Source organism: Apteryx mantelli, chromosome 19, assembly GCF_036417845.1.
Source record: "Apteryx mantelli isolate bAptMan1 chromosome 19, bAptMan1.hap1, whole genome shotgun sequence".
NCBI classification, from domain to species: Eukaryota; Metazoa; Chordata; class Aves; order Apterygiformes; family Apterygidae; genus Apteryx; species Apteryx mantelli.
Genome location: NC_089996.1, coordinates 17,530,730 through 17,547,711, shown reverse-complemented (window position 1 = coordinate 17,547,711; position 16,982 = coordinate 17,530,730). Strand labels below are relative to the sequence as shown.

General features: G+C 64.9%; 2 protein-coding genes across 2 annotated transcripts; one reads left to right on the top strand and one right to left on the bottom strand.

Moving 5' to 3' along the window:
- The first annotated feature begins 314 nt into the window (after positions 1 to 314).
- MCRIP1 (MAPK regulated corepressor interacting protein 1) lies at positions 315 to 2,691 on the top strand. The gene is made up of 5 exons (XM_067308161.1): positions 315 to 378; positions 465 to 507; positions 584 to 702; positions 850 to 948; positions 1,107 to 2,691. Exons 2-5 carry the CDS (start codon positions 500 to 502, stop codon positions 1,169 to 1,171), a joined length of 291 nt encoding a protein of 96 aa, XP_067164262.1. The 5' UTR covers positions 315 to 378; positions 465 to 499; the 3' UTR covers positions 1,172 to 2,691.
- Positions 2,692 to 8,582: 5,891 nt separating this feature from the next.
- GCGR (glucagon receptor) lies at positions 8,583 to 12,572 on the bottom strand. Its single transcript, XM_067308233.1, has 13 exons — positions 12,522 to 12,572; positions 12,038 to 12,134; positions 11,809 to 11,916; positions 11,349 to 11,470; positions 11,145 to 11,251; positions 10,712 to 10,865; positions 10,478 to 10,637; positions 10,334 to 10,394; positions 10,091 to 10,160; positions 9,920 to 10,008; positions 9,544 to 9,682; positions 9,398 to 9,439; positions 8,583 to 9,302 (listed from the first exon to the last, which is right to left on the bottom strand). The coding sequence occupies exons 1-13, from the start codon at positions 12,570 to 12,572 to the stop codon at positions 9,003 to 9,005; spliced, it is 1,500 nt and encodes a 499-aa protein (XP_067164334.1). The 3' UTR covers positions 8,583 to 9,002.
- Positions 12,573 to 16,982: the final 4,410 nt, after the last annotated feature.

Genomic DNA, 16,982 nt, shown 5'->3' with positions numbered 1-16,982 from the left:
GCAGGGTCGCTCGGTGCTGCCTCTCGGGAGCCACTTTGTACTTTTCCAATAAAGCACCTTGGATTTGGCCTGTGCGGGTCCCTGTGCCGTGGGAGGGGGACCAGGCCGGGGCGGGGGGCGGGGGGGGAACCGGGGTGGGGGCACCGGGGCGGGGGCGGGGGCGGGGCGGGGCCGAGGGGGAACTAGGGCGGGGCAAGGGGCCGGCGGGAGCGGGGCCAAGGCGGGGCGGGGCCGGGGGAACGGAGCCGGAGCCAGGGGCGGTTGAGGCGACGCGGGGGGCGTGGCCAGGGGCCCGGCGTGGGGGCGTGGCGGCGCCTGCGCGTGGCGGCGCTTCCGTCGCGGCCTGGCGGCGAGCGGAGGCGGGAGCCGGGGGCCCAGGTGAGGGGCGCGCGTTGCCATGGCGACAGGCGGGGGGCGGCCCGCGGCCTAGCCCCGGCCTCGCCGCTCTCTCTTCTCCCTTGCAGCCGCGCCGCGCCGCCGCCTCACGGACGACGCCATCATGGCCAGGTGAGCCCAGCCCCGGGTCCCCCGGGTCCTCCCCCCCCGGGGAGCCTGCCGGCTCAGCCCTGCGCTTCGCTTGCAGCTCCCCCGTGTCCCGCGTGGTCTACAACGGCAAGCGGAGCGGCGGCCCGCGCTCCCCCGGCACCGGCAGCGAAATCTTCACGCCGGCCCACGAGGAGAACGTGCGCTTCATTTACGAGGGTGAGCGGGGGGGGGGGGGGGTAAAGGCCGCGGGGCTGGGCCGCAGCCGGCGGGGGCCCCCCCGGGCCCCCCGCCGGCTGCGGCCCAGCCCCGCGGCCCAGGCGGCATCCTGAGGCGAGCCGCCCCCCCTCACCCGTGTCCCCGCAGCATGGCAGTGCGTGGAGCGCGACCTGCGCAGCCAGATGGGCTCAGAGCGCGGCCTGGTTGAGGAGTACGTGGAGAAGATGCCGAACCCCAGCCTTAAAGGTGAGTGTGGGCGTGAGGGGCGCCCCCCCAGCTCCTTTCCCCTCCCCATGTCCTGGCTGGAAGGGGGCAGTGGGGAGCCTCCCCCGGGGCTGGGGTATTGGGGGGCCCCCCGCGGTGCAGGCCTCTGCCGCCAAAGTGTCTCCTTGTCTTCCCTGCAGCGTTTAAACCCGTCGACTTGGGGGATCTGAAGAGGAGGAACACACAGGACGCCAAGAAGTCCTAAGGCAGGTTGTCCCTGCGGATTTGGCTGGTCTCCTAAGGTCCTCAAGCAGATTTAATTTGAGATTTTTTTTGTGTTGATTTTTCCTCCTCTGGTCTGTACTCTGCCCGTGGGAGAGCTGGTCAGCTTTGGGGCTGGCTCTGAAGCTGCCTAAATTCAAAGATGCATAGAGGCTCACTGAGGATGCCCAGAGCCTGTTGTAATGGATTCCTGTCCCTCACCCATAGCTTTCTCTGGCCTCAAGCTGTCCTTCCCTACTTCATGCCAGGCTCACAAATCACTTGCTCTCCTTCCATCTCTGTCCCCGGTGAGTTGAGTGCTTAGGCTTGCTGGGGCCTGGTGCATGGCGGGGCAAAGCAGAGCAGCTGTGTCTGCCGGTAGAGACAGCACTAGTTTTCTGCTCCCTTCTGTGTACCAAGGATCCATAGTGGCTGGAGTGGGCTAAGGTGAGAAGGAAGGAGAGTGGGTTCCTTCTTTGTGCCTCGGGACAGACAGGCAGCCCCAGTCCAACAGCAGGTATTACAGCAACCCTTCTTGCAGCTGACTGCTGGGCAGGTGACACTGTGCCTGTTCCTTGCTCCCTTCTGGGAGGACTTAATTGGTACCTGGGCTGCTAATGCTTGGGACTAGTCAGTGCTGCCAAAGCTCTTGGGTCCATATCAGAGGCCAGATTTTTCTTGTGCTTAGATTGGGCCAGATCCGTGTGGTGCTGGAGATGGAGCTGCTCCTCTCTCCCTGCAGATGGAGAGAGATGGGGTGTCAGCACTGGCCCCAGCCCCAAGCATCTGAGAGATGCTCAGAGGTGGAACACTGGGCTGTTTTTGGCTTCCCCCCCCCTTGGCCTGGGTGCTCTGGCAGCTCCACGAGAGATAGCAGCAATGAGTTGGTTAGTGCTGAGTCTGTGAAAAGAAGCTTTTTTGCACCCTTGCCTGAGCAACATCTTGCTGTTTTAGTACTAACACCATCTTCCAAACGTACCCTCTTCTTGCTCCCCTGGAACAACATTTGGAGTAGGAGGAGGACAGGAAGGGATGATCCCTTTAAAGAGACCTGGCCTCCGCAACTGGCAGAAACGTCACTGCGTGGAGGCTGTGCCCATTCAGTCTAACTCATCTCAGGGTTGGCTTTCTTGGGACCCTCATTCCTGGCAAGGCTCAGGTGGTTTCTGCATGATCATCTCTGAGCAAGGGAGGGCGACGGTACCATCCTCCCACCCTTGTGAACGGAGGAGCTGGTGCCAGCTGTGGGGCGGCTTTGCGGCCCTAGAAGACTGTGGGGGAGCTGGAGGAGCAGCCGCCTGCCTGCATGTGCTCCAAGAGCTCGCAGGGAGCGAGGGGGCTGCCAGGGCCTTGCCCAGCACAAAGGAGTGGGCTTGCGATGTGTGCATGGTGCAGGGGGGGGTTGTGGTTGCTGTTACCTTTCCTTTGTTGAGTCATTGAGCTATTATTGTTCCTTTTTTTTTTTTTCTCTCTGTTGTCTGTTCACTTGAGGAGTGTTGTAAATAAAAGCTGGTGTCCTTTTGAGTTCGCCTCTATGTGAATCTGCCTGCTCCTAAGGTTACTGCCACAACACCTGCTCTGGGGGATACGGGACTGATTTTTCTGCTGTTCACTTGCTGGGGTTGTATCCAGTGGAAGGAGCAATGTCCAGGGAACTGCCTGGCTCGCTCTTGACTCTGTGGGCGTGCTGATGCCTCCGTCTGCCTCCGTCTGGCCCAGGTAGAAGGTTGTCTCGGCTGTGCTGCCACTGCAGGCGCTGGGCCCAGCCCAGATCTTCCCTTAATTCCTGCCCTGTCTGTGCCTTGCAGTTGTATGTGCACGCTGGTCTCTCAGGGCTGGCCTGTGTGTGCCTACAGCCTCTTTGATTCAGTGCCCTTGTTCTTCCCTTTTTTAGAGTTTTAGATTTTCCTGTTTTGTTGTTTAAATCCTCTGCTTTCTATTTTAGACTTAAGCGCTGAAAATAAATGTCAGGACTTTGTGGGTACCTTTTCAGGCCTGACCAAATCCCAAGAAGTAATGCAGAGAGCAAAGGCCACCTCTCTCTCTCTCTCTCTCTCTCTCTCTTTTTTTTTTTTTTTCCCCAGAAGGAATCTTGTCCTTGCACTTGCTCTGGGCTCTTAATTTCACTCCAGGCATCCACTGCCTGGCACTGAGTGCTAGTAGCACAATGCCCTTGGCCTCTGGCAGCCCTCCTGCAAGCCAGCATCCTAGGAGCTGTCGCTGGACCAAAGATTTAAATGTTGAGACTATTAATACACTCATATCCTCTTCCCTCCCCTACTTTAATGGCATTTAAACTATACTTAGTATTGGCAGAATTTCTCAAGTGCATCTCTTTACACTTCGCTATGACCCTGTTTATCTCTTATCACCAAAATATTCTGGGGGGAGAATGGGCTGGGGCATGCACTGCCCCGGTTGTGCCCCCATCGCAGGAGCATGTTGCCTCAGCCCCTCTCCATTCGGTCCCAGTTGACTCCATCGGAGGAGGCCTGGGTCCTCTTTGCTACCCTTAATGTCGTGGCACGCGCTCCACCACAGGCACTCCAGGGAGTGGGGAACAAAAGGAAAAGAATAACCATTTTGGCTGTTATAGCCTACCTCCTTTGACTTTTTCTGCAAGATGGGGCATTTCTTGCAGCATCTCAGGATCGTTCGCTAACAGTGATACTTTCAGGCTTTTCCCAGGCACTTGCACAGAAGTGCAGGGGAATTGGTCTGTGCAGCGCGTCCTGGGAGCGCAGCACTCGAGCAGGGCTGTTCTCACACTGGAAGCCTGAAATGCGCACAGAGCTCTGTTGTCCTGGGTCCTGCGTCTTGAGTGGATGGCAGAGGGCTCTGGAGGAAGGCTGCCTGCCCTACAGCGCAGCGAGAGCGTGCTGCTCTGAGGAGGCGCCTCTGTACCTTGGCTGTAGCGTGGCGATAGGCTGCAGCTGTATTTTTTTCCCGTTCTGGTGGCTTGGATTTGAGAATCTGAGCCCAAGGCTGCAGCCGGTGTCTGCTAGGTGCAGCGGTTGTGTGTGCTGGTGACTGGTGCGTGGGTCTGACTGCAGAAACCTGAACAGCCGAGCACCTCCACCGTAGCCAGCCGGACCGCAGAAACCCGAGCAGCCGAGCGCCTCAGCCGTAGCCAGCCTGCTCCTGCCCGATGGCGGGTCTGGCCGGGCTCTCCCTCCTGGGGGCTGGCGTTCCCCGGCCCCGACGGTGCTCCAGGGCTGGGTGTCAGCCCCGGGTGGCCCTCGCTGTCCTCTGGCCCCAGGCTCCAGCGCAGGGTGCACCTGTGTGCTGCAGAGCTGGGAGGCGGCACTGTGGTTCACCTGGCAGCACACGGGGCTGGCGCCAGCTCTGCCCCCTCGCTGTCAGGGCACCGGGCCTGGGTCCTTCGTGGAGGGGCAGGGTGGCAGCACATGTGCACACATGCACACGCACATACATGCACACACGCATACATGCACATGTGCACACACATACACACACATACGCACACATGCACACACACATGTACATGCACACACACATGTGTGCACACGCACAGGGCTGTGTGCGCGCTGTGGGAAGCCGCAGCCATGCCGGCAGCTGTCTGTCTCAGGGCTGCACCGGAGGCTGTGCTGGTCCCCGAATCTGAGCCGGCTGCGGGGAAGGGAGCACCCACAGGTCACCTGCACCTGACTCTCGCCTTGGTCTTGTTTTTGTGTTGGTTCGGGTGCTGCAAAGCTGGAGGCAATCCAGTAACTCAAGTACTAATGAAAGAGCATACAAAAATCATTTCATAAATTCATGATTTTTATAAAGACTAATAACAAACCACAGGGGTCAATGCAGTGAAAAAGCACAAAAGAAGTGTGAAATTTGTCTGGTGGAGGGGTGGGCGGGAAGCCCCTGCTGAAGGGGATGAAGCCGGAGGCCACTGAAATCAGACTGTTTACCTGTAAAAAACAAACTTAGCAATGGTTTATTTTCACTATGACTGGGATATGGTTTTTATCATTAGATTAAATTGTAGGAGGAAGAGAGGTATGTGTTGTATCATTGAATTAAGTAGTGGGAAGCGAGAACAGTAACGGACAGAATCTACTTAGGAGACCAATTTGCAGTCTACAATTACCTTGATAAAGTAGGAGTATTACTGCAAGACGGAGCGGGGGAGCGACCGCGCCTGCGGGGACCTGGAGGAGACGCCGGTCCTCATCCCCAAGGAGGAGGCCAGGCTTCGGGTATTGATCAGCTATTGATGGGTTATTTTTTCTTCCTCATTTTCTAACTTTGTTTCCAGTTCTATAATTAATTGCTTTGTTCTTTGCTACAGTAAACTTGACTTAAAAAAAGATATATGTTTGTTTCGAGGCCTGTTTGTTTATGCAGGTCTCTGGGGTGGCGTGAGCAGCACTGGCTGCGGAGTTCCTCACGGAGGGGCAAATAACAGTGTTGGGGAAGGGCAGGTATCCATGCCGCGGCCCGGCGTCCACAGCTGCAGGGCTGGCCGGGGCCTGGCACCGCGGGAAACGCGCGTTTCTGGAGCGACGCCTGCCCGACCGAGCCCTTGGCAGTCGCCAAACGGTGGTTTGTGGCCGAGCCCGTCCGTCAGCCGCAGCAGCTCGCCGGGGTCAGGACCGGGGAGGGGGGGGGTGAATATCTGGTAGCCGGTTTGGGGCTGGCGCAGCCCTTGGCTGCGGGAGGGAGCGGGATCGTCCCGGCCGGGGGCTGGAGCTGCTCCTGATGGCCGGGCTGTTTTCTGGGGCTTCGCAGCCTGGCACGAAATGTCCCCGTCCAGTTTCTGTTGCCATGGAAACCTGTGGGCGATGCAGGACTAATCACAGTACCTTTGTTCTGCGAATAAATGTTAATGGCTCGGTCTCGTCCCTTTGTGGTCAGGGAGCACAGGAGTGGGCAGGCTGGACTTGGCCCCGCTGGCACGGCCAGGCAGCCTGCGCCGCCAGCGTCTGGGCTCAGGTGCCGCCAGCATCCTGGCTCGGGTACCGCCAGCCTCTGGGCTCGGGTACCACCAGTGTCCTGGCTCGGGTGCCGCCAGCATCCTGGCTTGGGTACGGCCAGCCTCTGGGCTCAGGTAACGCCAGCGTCTGGGCTTGGGTACCACCAATGTCCTGACTCGGGTGTCACCAGCATCCTGGCTCGGGTACCACCAGCCTCTGGGCTCGGGTAACGCCAGTGTCCTGGCTCTGGTAACACCAGCATCTGGGCTTGGATACCACCAGTGTCCTGACTCGGGTGTCACCAGCATCCTGGCTCAGGTACCGCCGATGTTCTGCCTTGGGTACCGCCAGCGTCAGATCCCTGAGTTGGGATGGAATGTGCTTTGCCAGAGCCGGCTTGGTGGTCCCGGCCCAGCCTGGGACACGGCAGCACAGGGGCAGGGTCTGTGCTGTGGGGCAGGGGCTGCGCTATGGGGCACAGCGGTGGGGCACCGACTATAGGGCAGGGGCTGTGCTGTGGGGCCAAACCAGGTCTGGGTCTGGCTGGAGGCCTGTCCTGGTGGCCACTGTGAGGTATATATAAATATATAAAAATTAAAAAAAAAAAAAAAAAAAAAAAAAAAAAAAAGGTGTATAAAGAGTGTGTGCATGTCTGTGTGTGCATGTGTATATACACAGGTGCACATGCGTGCGCGCACACACACACAAACACATATGAAAATAGTGTGTGTGTGTGTGTGTGTGTGTGTGTGTACGCATACACACGTGTGTGTGCATGCGCGTTTCCCTGTCTGTGTGTCCGTCTCCATGTTGGTCTGTGTGTCTGTGTGCGTGTGCGTACGTGTGAGAGAGAGTGTGTGTGTGTGTGTGTGTGTGTGTGTGTAAATGTGTGTGTATGTGCCTGTATATGTGTGTGTGCACGTACACACATGTGTGAACCCACATGTACATACACACAGGTGTGCTCATGTGTATATACGTGTGTGTGTGTGTGCAACACGTGCCCATGTGCACATACATGTGTGTGTGTGTGTGTGTGTGTGTGTGTATACATGTGTGTGTGCAGCACATGTGCATGTACATGCATGTGGGGTGCCAGGCTGCATGTCCGGGCGGCGGCAGGCGCTGTGGGCTGTGTCTGGGCTGTTGCGGTGGCGACGCTGGGACACATGTGGGGCCGCGTCACTGTGGGCAGCTGGGCTGGCTGCCGGGAGCTGCTGCTGGTGCCCATGTCCCCACACATGTCCCCGCGTCCCCCCCATCCCCATTTCCCCAAGTCCCCATATCCCCCCATCCCCATGGCCCCTCCGTCCCCACATCCCTCTGTCCCCGTGTCCGCCCCCATCCCCGTGTCCCCATGCCCCCCTGTTCACGGCACCGCTGCCCCACAGGCCCCTCGGCGCCGGCGCCCGCGGCCCGTTCCTGTCGCGTCCCCATGGCGGGCGAGCAGCGCAGGGCGCCGGCGCCACGGTGCCCTCGGCCGGGATGGCTGGCGCCAGGGCACGTAAACAGGAGTCTGGCAGCGCGCCGCTGTGCCCCCCCCCCCCCCCCCGGCCACAGTGTCCCCACGTCCCCTGCCGTGTCGTCCCCCCCCCCCCCGCAGTGTCCCCACGTCCCCGTGCAGCCCTGGCCTGGGCGCGGGGGGGTATCGGTGGCCCCGGGGCGCCCGCCGGCCCCAAGGCCGTGCCACGTACGCTGCTGCGGGGTGTTTGCGGCTCGGGGGCCGCCGTGGGGCCAGACGCCCCGGCGTGGGGCAGGGCCGCGGCTCATCCCGGCACCAGGCGTGCGGTCCCCAAAGCTGCCGCCACCGCCGGGTTTAGTGCTCACGTGCCCCACGGCGGCCCCGCAGCAGCCCCACGGCCGGGGGCAGATGCAGATGATTTAATTAAGGGCTCCCGGCACTCAGTGGCACCGAGCCGATTAGCGCCTTCCCGGGGCCGGGGCTGGCAGCGCTGCCCCCGCGTGGGGCAGGCAGGGGGGCAGTGGGGTGCACAGAGGGGCTGTGGGACATGCAGCAGGGCTGTGGGGCACACCGTGGGGTGCACCATGGGGCAGGCAGTGGGCTGTGGGGCACACTGCAGGGTGCACCGTGGGGCTGTGGGGCACACCGTGGGGCTGTCCCCGGGGGGGCCCAGGCAGCCCAGCTGCTGCCCCCACCTGCCCGGCCCCCTCCCGTGGGGCTCTGGCCCTGGGGCACTGTCCGGGACCCACGGCGCCCCGCTCCCAGCGCCCCACGGCTGCCCGTCCCCAACAGACAGGCGCATGCGGACCGGCCCTGCAGCCCGGCACGGGCCCACACCTATTTACACGCTCATGACATAAATTACACTGCTGCACAAAGGGGCTGAGCAAAGGGGCTGTGCTGCCACGCGCCCCCTTCTCCCCCCACCGCCCAGCCCCCCCCGCCCAGCCCCACACCCCAGCCCCCAGCTCCGGCCCCCTCCCCAGGCGTGCCTCACCCCTGCCGCCCTGTGCACGCCCATCGTCCCGTGCACGTCCACCGCCCCGTGCACGTCCATCATCCTGCACCTCCATCATCCTGTGCACGTCCATCGTCCCGTGCACGTCCATCGTCCTGCACCTCCATCATCCTGCGCACGTCCATCGTCTCGTGCACGTCCATCGTCCTGCACCTCCATCATCCTGTGCACATCCATCGTCCTGTGCACATCCACTGTCCTGTGCACATCTGTCATTCCATGCATATCTGTTGTCCTGCGCACGTCCATCATCCTGCACCTCCATTGTCCCGTGCACATCTGTCATCCCATGTACATCCACCGTCCCACACCTCTGCCATCCTGTGCACGTCCACACTGCGCAGCATGCCTGTCCACGCAGCACCCCGCTGGGGATGGAGGAGGAGGACGAGGGAGGAAGCAGGGGCCGCCCGCCGGGTCCGGCTCAGAAGTTGCTCTCCGCCGTGGTCTTGGGGAACTCGTAGCAGTGGTGCTGGCTGCCCAGGGCCAGGTGCTCAGCGGCAGCGCTGCGGCTGGGGCGCTCGAGGTAGAGGGTGTCGGGGCGCGCGGCGGCTGGGCTGCGCCCCAGCCCGTTGCCGCAGCCGCTCACCAGCTTGTGCTTCTCGCTGGCGGCGCCGGCGCCGTTGCGGGCGCTGGGCGCGTGGCTGTAGGTGTGCTTGTACTCCTCGGCCAGGTCCTTCCCCAGCTTCCAGCGCTGCCACCGCTTCAGCAGCTCTGCCTGCACCTGCGCATGGCCGCAGTGAGCCCGCAGCGAGCCCCACGGTGAGCCCTGCGCCGCGGCCCCACGGTGAGCCCTGCGCTGCAGCCCCACGCACTCACCTCCTTGTTGACGAAGCAGTAGAGAACAGCCACCAGCATCCCCTGCGGGGAGAGCAGAGGAGTGAGGGCGTGTGGCCAGCCCTGGCCCTGGCACAGCTCTGGCACGGCTGCTGCGCGGGCCTGCTCTGGTGCGGGGCCCGGCTCACCTGGAAGGAGCTGAGGAAGAGGTCGAAGAAGAGCTTGACGTAGCGCAGGGTGCCCTGGGCGTGCTCGTCCGTGATGAAGGCGAACACCACCTCGTGGATGCCCAGCAGCGGGATCAGCGTCAGTGTGGACTTGGCCAGCCTGCCCGCGAGAGGGGCTGTCAGCACCCGGGCACGGGGCTGTGCACACACATGTGCAGGCATGCACTGTGCCTGCCTGTGCACAGGCACCACGCACACCCATGCACTGGGCACACGCACACCCATGCACCACTCACACCCATGCACATGCACACCCATTCACTGGGCACATGCACGCACCATGTGCACCCTTGCACCATGCAGCACGCACACCCCTGCACAGTGCACAGCCACACACCGGAACTTGTAGTCGGTGTAGCGCATCTGGTGTGCCCGGAGCTTGGAGATGAGGATCTGGATGATGCGGATGAAGATGAAGAAGTTGATCTGGAAGGGAGCGAGGCAGTGAGGGGCGGCAGGAGGAGGGCAGGGTGCGCCAGCCCCAGCTGCGCGGGGCGGCAGGACTCACCAGGATGGCCAGGAACACGGGGAAGCGGAGGATCCACCAGAAGCCCATGTTGTTGTTGGTGCTCCAGCACCTGCAGGGGCAGAGGGGCTGGGACCGCCCGGCTGCAGGGCAGCCCCGGGACCAGCGCGGTGCCTGGCCGGGCTGACGCCGGTGCGGCTGGCGGTGTGCCGTGGTCCTGCACCACGTTCCTGCACTGCGCTCCTGCACCCACCCCGCACCCCAGCCACGCAGCCCGGTACTCACTGGATGTTTTCAAAGAGGAATTTGACGACGACCCATGGGATGAGGAAGAGCATGGGGGCACCTGGGGAGGCAGCGAGGGCGGTGAGGCGCCGGCAGCCCTGCTTGGGCGCCAGCAGCCACAGTGGGGCTGGGTGCCGCACTCACCCCAGCCGATGCACAGGTAGAGGGTGAAGTAGCTGCGCTCGGAGAAGACGGCCACCACCAGAAGGTTGTGCAGGTAGATGCCCTCAACCAGCAGCCAGCAGTAGTTGGCCACGATGCCGTACTGCATGAAGACGGTGGCGGCCCGGCAGCCGGCGGCAGCCTGCGGTAGCGCAGGGTCAGGCTCTGGCGATGCCGGCACGGCACAGCCCAGCCCCGGCCCCGGCTCCGGCTCACCTCGTCGCTCAGCCAGATGCCCACGTTGTAGTCGTCGATCTTGTCGCTGTAGTGGGTCTTGAGCAGGGCATCGATGACCAGCACGGAGATGCCCTTCAGGATGAAGGAGGCGAAGAGGTTCATGTGGATGTAGTTCCTCATGCAGTGCAGCTTGCTGCGGAGAGGGAGCGCTGTGATCGCGTGCCCGCCCCAGCGCCCGGCCATCTGCCCCGTCCACCCAGCCAGCCCTGTCCACCCCATCCCGCCTGCCCCATCCTGTCCACCCCATCTCACCTGCCCCATCCTGCCCATCCCATCCACTCCATCCCACCTGCCCCATCCCATCCATCCCATCCCGTCCACCCCATCCCACCTGCCCCATCCTGCCCATCCTGTCCATCCCATCTCGTCCACCCCATCCCACCCGCCCCGTCCCACCCAGACCCGGCCGTACCTGAAGCCCAGCAGCACGGCCAGGGCGAGGAGCAGCGCGCACAGCGACACCGAGTAGCCCACCGTGTACATGACCTTGAAGCTGCCGTAGGTCTTGGCGAACCTCTCCTGGAGCAAGCAAGAGGTGAGGGGCCGGGAGCCGGTCTGGACCCGGCACGAGGGGCCCCTGCGCTGGCCCCTCCGCCCCGCGCTCGCCCTGGCCCACCTGCGCCTCCAGGTCCTTGGTGTCGATCTGGCACTGCGTGGCATCGCGCAGGGACTGCCCGCTGGGGCCCGTCACCCACTGCCCGTCCGGCCCGCAGGTCTTGAAGACGTGCCTGTGCTTCACTGCCAGCGGAGCGGGGAGGCGCCGGCACCGGCGGTCACTGCCTGGCCGTGCGGGGACCACCGCCCCAAGCAGCACACGTGCACCCCCATGCACACGCTTGTGCATGCACACACATGCACCCCCCCCCCATGCACACACATGTACATGCACACACGTGCACTGCTCACATGCTTGTGCATGCACACATATGTACATGTGCACATGTTTACCCGTGCACATGTTTACCCATGCACACGCTTGTGCATGCACACATGTGCATCTCCATGCACACACTTGTGCATCCCCCTCTAGCGCAGATGCAGGCATGGACCCCGGCCCCGGCCCAGCCTGCCATTACCTTTACGGTACCAGGGCAGGAACCAGGGGCAGGAGACATTGACGGTGGTGTTGGGCAGCGCGTCGGGCCAGCAGGAGAACTTGTCGAACGTCCGGTTACAGACGAGCTCTGCTGGCAGCAGCCGAGGGAGGCCGTGGCAGGGCCGCCCGCGCCGGCACCCGACTCCGCGCATCTCCCCACGTCCTGCCCAGACGTCCCGGCCGCGCGGGGCCCCCGGGGCCACACTCACCTGTAGGCGCCGGCAGCCGGCTCATGTTGCGCTGGCACTCCTCGCTGTACGCCTTCCAGCTCTCGAAGAGGAAATCCGTGATCTGGGCGGAGGGACCCTGGGGGCACGGCGGAGCATCATCCTGCGCCCGGCCTGCCATGGGGACGGGGCGCTGGGCAGGGGCGGGTGCCCACCGCCCGCTGGGCTCAGGGACAGCTGCGGGACAGCGTGGGCAGCCGTGCCGTGCTGTGCCGTGCTGCACCGCACCATGCCATGATGTGCTGCACCATGCCATGCCGTGCTGCACCGTGCCGTGGGGCTGGCAGGGCGCAGGCAGGCCGGCAGGGGAACAGCCGCTGTGCAGCGTGGCACAGCATGGTGAGGGGCTGCAGCGGGCAGGGGCAGCTCGGCAGCGGCTTGGTGCCCTCCCGGCCCTGCGCCAGGCGGTTCGGGGCAGGGAGCGGGCTGGGAGCAGGGCAGGAGGTCCGGGAGGGCCCGGCCTTACCTGGCAGCGGAGCAGCAGCAGCAGGAGGCCGAGGAGGCTCGGTGGGGACATCCCTCCGCAGGGCTGCGACCCGCATGGGGGGCAGCGCGGGGCACTGGCTTCCTACAGGCCCTGGGCGGCTCCTCCACCCCGGCGGCACGGGCACCGGCGCGTGGGTGACCCTGCGCAAGAGGCAGCTGCTGGGGATGCCAACGGGGCCGTCCCGGCAGCCCCCTGCCGCCCCCTGCCGCTGCCGAAGCCCCGGGCTCCCACCGGCCTCCCGGAGGCAGCGGAGCCCCGTGCCGGCGCCCAGCACCCCCCAGCGCAGGTGGGACCCACCGGGACCCGCCGCCCTGGCGGCACTCGCTCCCATGCAAACCCGGCTCACGAGGAGCCCTAATTCCCTGCATCCTGCCCTAAGCCGGTTACGGGGCTCCTGAGGGGGATTTCGGCTCTGCTGACAAGGGGGCCATTCTCTGGGCGCCCCGCGGCGCGGCACGGCGCGGCCCCCCCGGCACAGCCGGCAGCCCCCCCCAGCACGGCCCCGCTCCCAGGGCTCGCCGCGTGGCCCCGCGCCTATTTTTATCCCGGGAAAGTCGTCTCCGCTCAGACCCGCTTGCTGTGCTGCCGGCAGCTGCTGGGGAGGCTCATTAATCAGCGCGGGCTCTACAGATGCGCCCGGCGGGGCCGGGTCTGCTGGCTGCGCGCCGTGTGGACAGTGCAGCACACTGGGAATCCTCTCCCAGCACAAACCTCGCCGGTCAGGCACCGGGAGATGGGAGCCGGGGGCCGGCTGCTCTGGTGAGTGCCCGCCTGGCCACCTGCCCATGCTGGCATCCCTGTCCGTGCTGGCCCCACGCTGGCTTCCCTGCACCTGCCACCACGCCGGCCCCACGCCGGCATCCCCGTCGGCACCAGCCTGGCGCCGTCGGCAGCACAGCCCAGCCAGGAGCCTCCGGCGCCCAGCGCTGCCCCGAGCATCCTCTGTGCCGGGAGGAGCCGCTGCTCCGGGCAGCCAGGCCAGCGTGGAGCTCACTGCCAGCCGCTCGGTGGCCCCGAGGCAGCTCTGGGGCAGAGGTGTCGCTATTTTTAGCTGCCTGCGATGGGATTTTGCGGCGGGGAGGCCTCTGCCCTAGACACCCCCCCCCCCAGCTGGCAGCTGCCGTGGCCAAGCTGGGCAGACTGCACTGGGTGAGGGGTGCTGGCGCCCAGGCGGTCCCACTCCTCGCCCCCACGGGCCCCTGCCAGGCCCTTTGCCCCAGCTCGGCCCTGGCCCCCCCGCCACGTGCTGGGAGCTCCCGCGGCTGCGCAGCTGTGTGGGTGCATCCACGCGCCTGGCCCCACCGCCCGCCTGCCCACGGGGTCCGGGCACCCTGGTGCCCCCAACGCTGGGCGCCATCACCCCCCAGTGCAGCCTGGCTCCTGCCCACGGCGGGCTCGGGGCAATGGCAGCACGTGGCACTGCGTCCCCTGACGGATGGCCCTGCACTGCTGTGCCCCGTGCTGCTGCAGGCGGCACCGCGGCCCGGCCTGGGCTCTGCATCCCCCGGCCATGAGTGGCACCGTGGCCCAGCCCGAACTCCACATCCCCCGGCCACAGACTGGCTCCCATGCCCGGCCGCAGCGCCTGGATCCCGGCGCATGTGCGTCTGCCGGGAACGAGGCACCTGGGGGGACTTTTGCCCTGTGCTGGTGTTGGGCAACGCGGCACATCCCCACGGCATGGCTCTGCGGCTGCTGACCCCGCGGGGGCCGGGCTGCAGGCAGCTGGCATGGCTCTGCCAGCCACGCTGCGGAGCGGGGAGCTGGTGCCTGCGGCGGGAGCGGTGGCCTCGCAGCTGTGCGTGCGGCACACAGCGGCACCGGCGTTGCACCAAGCTGTGGGGAGCGGGCAGGGAAAGCTTTTCCCTGGGTGCATGTCCCACCTCCCCACATGGCCACGGGGGCCCCGGCGCAGCCCAGCGGTCAGCCGAGCCGCATGCCCTGCCTGGGGGGACGGCAGCCCTGCAGGGCTTCTGAGTGCGGTGGCCTGACACTGCCCCGGCGCCTCCTGGCTCCCATCACACGCGCAAGGCAACAGGCGCTACGTCTGGGACCGTGGTGGCTCATTGCTGCATGGATCAACGGCTCGGAGAAGCCTCCATGGGGACACTCGTGGGCATCTGCAACGTGACTGCACAGCGCTCCAGCAGCCCCGCGCGAGCGGCCTGCGAGGAGGTGGCACAGCACGGAGTGGCTGCCCCAGCAGTGCAGCCCTGCGCCTGGCAGCGCAGCCACCCCAGCAGCCCCATTCCCGGCAGTGCGGCTGCCCTGGCAGTGCAGCCCCTTGCTCGGGAGGCAGCAGCAGGGGCTGCCGCTCCCCAGAAGAAGGGATCAGACCCGGCGTGCTAATGCAGCGCTTTGCACGGCTGGCTTGGCGCTGAGCTCTGAGCCAGGCGCCAGCACAGCAGGGGCTTCAGCACTTGGCAGGGGAGGGGGAGGCAGATGCCGGCGCTGGTGCAACGCCAGCACCAGCCCGGCCCTGCAGACGCTTTACGCTTCCCAGCTCGGACCACAGCAAGCAGGACGGGCTGCGGCCTGAGGAGGCTGCAATGGGGCCAGCAGCTCTGCCCTGCGCCCTGCTGCACCGGTCCAGCCCTGGCTCCCACCTCGGAGCCTCCTGTCCCCAGCCACAGCCACGGTGGCTCCAGCCCTGCCGGCCCCGCTGCAAAGTGGCAGCAGGGAACAGCAGCACCACGGCAGCTGAGCTGCATGGAGCACCCACGTGCTACGAGACCACAGCTGAGCTGCATGGCTGGAAACGCCGAGCAGCGGCACATGGAGAGCCGACATCACCAGGCACCGGCGGTGGCGGACCCAGTGTCGCTCTGGACTGAGGAAACCTGGAGCAATGCTGACAGCGTTTTCATCAGTGGTGACGCAGGGTGCGAACAGACGGCGATGGCCCAGTGCTGGTGGCACAAACACCCTCCACGTCACCCCCAGCCCGAGGGGGTGTGAGGGCTGCAAGCGCAGCCACACGGCCCAGCAGTGGTGATCAAAGCCGCCGTCCAGCAAGCCCCGGGGGAAGGATGCGCAGCCCCACAGCGGTTCAGATCTGCCTGGGGGAAACAGGTTTGTCTTGTCCATCGTGTTGCATGAGCCGGGATATGACAGCCCGTGGAATGCAGGAGAATGGCACATTAGAGACACAGCAGGTGACACGCGTGCGCAGATGTCACCGAGGAGGAGCAGGACCAGGGGAAGCCGAGGAAGAGGTCAGTGCAGGCAGGCGGGCGAGCACATGTGGCTGCACCGGGAGCATGGCACCCACCGCCCTGGTCTGGCTCATGCTGCTAACGGTCGCTGCGGCTGCCCCGGCGCTGGGGACTGAGCTCACCGAGACGAGCTCCAAGCCATGTTCTGCCAAGGCTGCCAACAAGTTCCCCAAACCCCTGGGCTGGCGCAGACAGACCCCAGAGTGCTTGGCCCTTGGCAAGGCGCAGGGGCCCTGGCCGTGTGGGATGGAGCGTGGGGCGGGATGTGGTGGGGACACGGGAGGACAGAGCGGCACCACCGTCCCCCTCCCCTGCCCCTGGTCGGGCCAGACCCTGCTGTTGCCGCTGCCTGGCACAGCGGGGCACGCAGAGCAGCGCTGCACGCAGAGCAGTGCTGCACGCGATGGCTCCTCTCAGCCCTGCACTGCTGATCAGGGCTTGCGGTCACATTTTTTCATTAACTATTTTTAATCCATATTTTGCCTCTTCTCCACTCAGTCTTTTTTCTTTCTCCCTCTCCAGGCAACGGAACATAAAAACCTCTGCACCGCAGTGCGTGGCAGCAGCAGGGATTGGTGGGGTGGACAGGAGCGCGCAGCTGGGGTGGCACTAACATGATGAGGAGAGGTACCGCAGGCCCTAGATTTCCTGCTCACGCACCCATAAAGCCAAAGCGACCACAGGGACAACCGCTCCGCTTGGCATGGGACAGGGCACCCGCCGTGAGCGCGGCACGGGGCAAAGCAAACGCACGGTACAGGGTGCCTGGCACAGCACGGGGCGGCTGCAAATGCCACGTCCTCTGCCCTTGGCGCTACCGGGGCCGGAGGGGAGCCGTGCGCGAAGCCAGGATGCCGCCGCTGCGCTCCCAGCAGCTCCCGGCCTCCCGCAAGGAGCACCGGGGCCAGGGCGCGCAGTGCCAGGCAGCGGCGGTCCCTCGGCGGCCGCTTTGGAGATGCGCATGCAACGCGAGGGCAGCAAGGTCACATACCCAACATGTCCTGGTTAAACAAAGCCGTTTACCAACACGGTGTTGACACAGCAGAGCTCGGGACAGAGTCGCAAAGGGCACTGCCGGCGGCCCCGCGACGCCGGGGCCGGGAAGGGCCCTGCGCCCCCCCGCGCGGAGCAGAGCGGGGCCCCGACGGGCACCGCCCGCCCGGGCCGGCGGGGAGCCGCAGCCCGCCGGTGCCGCCCGCCCGGGCCGCGACAGCCGCCGCCGCTG

Coding starts and splice junctions, on each gene's coding strand:
- MCRIP1 (XM_067308161.1), top strand. Junction 703..849: donor CGTGCGCTTCATTTACGAGG/GTGAGCGGGGGG, acceptor GTGTCCCCGCAG/CATGGCAGTGCGTGGAGCGC. Junction 949..1,106: donor GCCGAACCCCAGCCTTAAAG/GTGAGTGTGGGC, acceptor TCTTCCCTGCAG/CGTTTAAACCCGTCGACTTG.
- GCGR (XM_067308233.1), bottom strand. CDS start 12,572: ATGTCCCCACCGAGCCTCCTCGGCCTCCTGCTGCTGCTGCTCCGCTGC. Junction 11,917..12,037: donor CCGGCTGCCGGCGCCTACAG/GTGAGTGTGGCC, acceptor TGCTGCCAGCAG/AGCTCGTCTGTAACCGGACG. Junction 10,866..11,144: donor GCCGTGCTGCTGGGCTTCAG/GTACGGCCGGGT, acceptor CCCTCTCCGCAG/CAAGCTGCACTGCATGAGGA.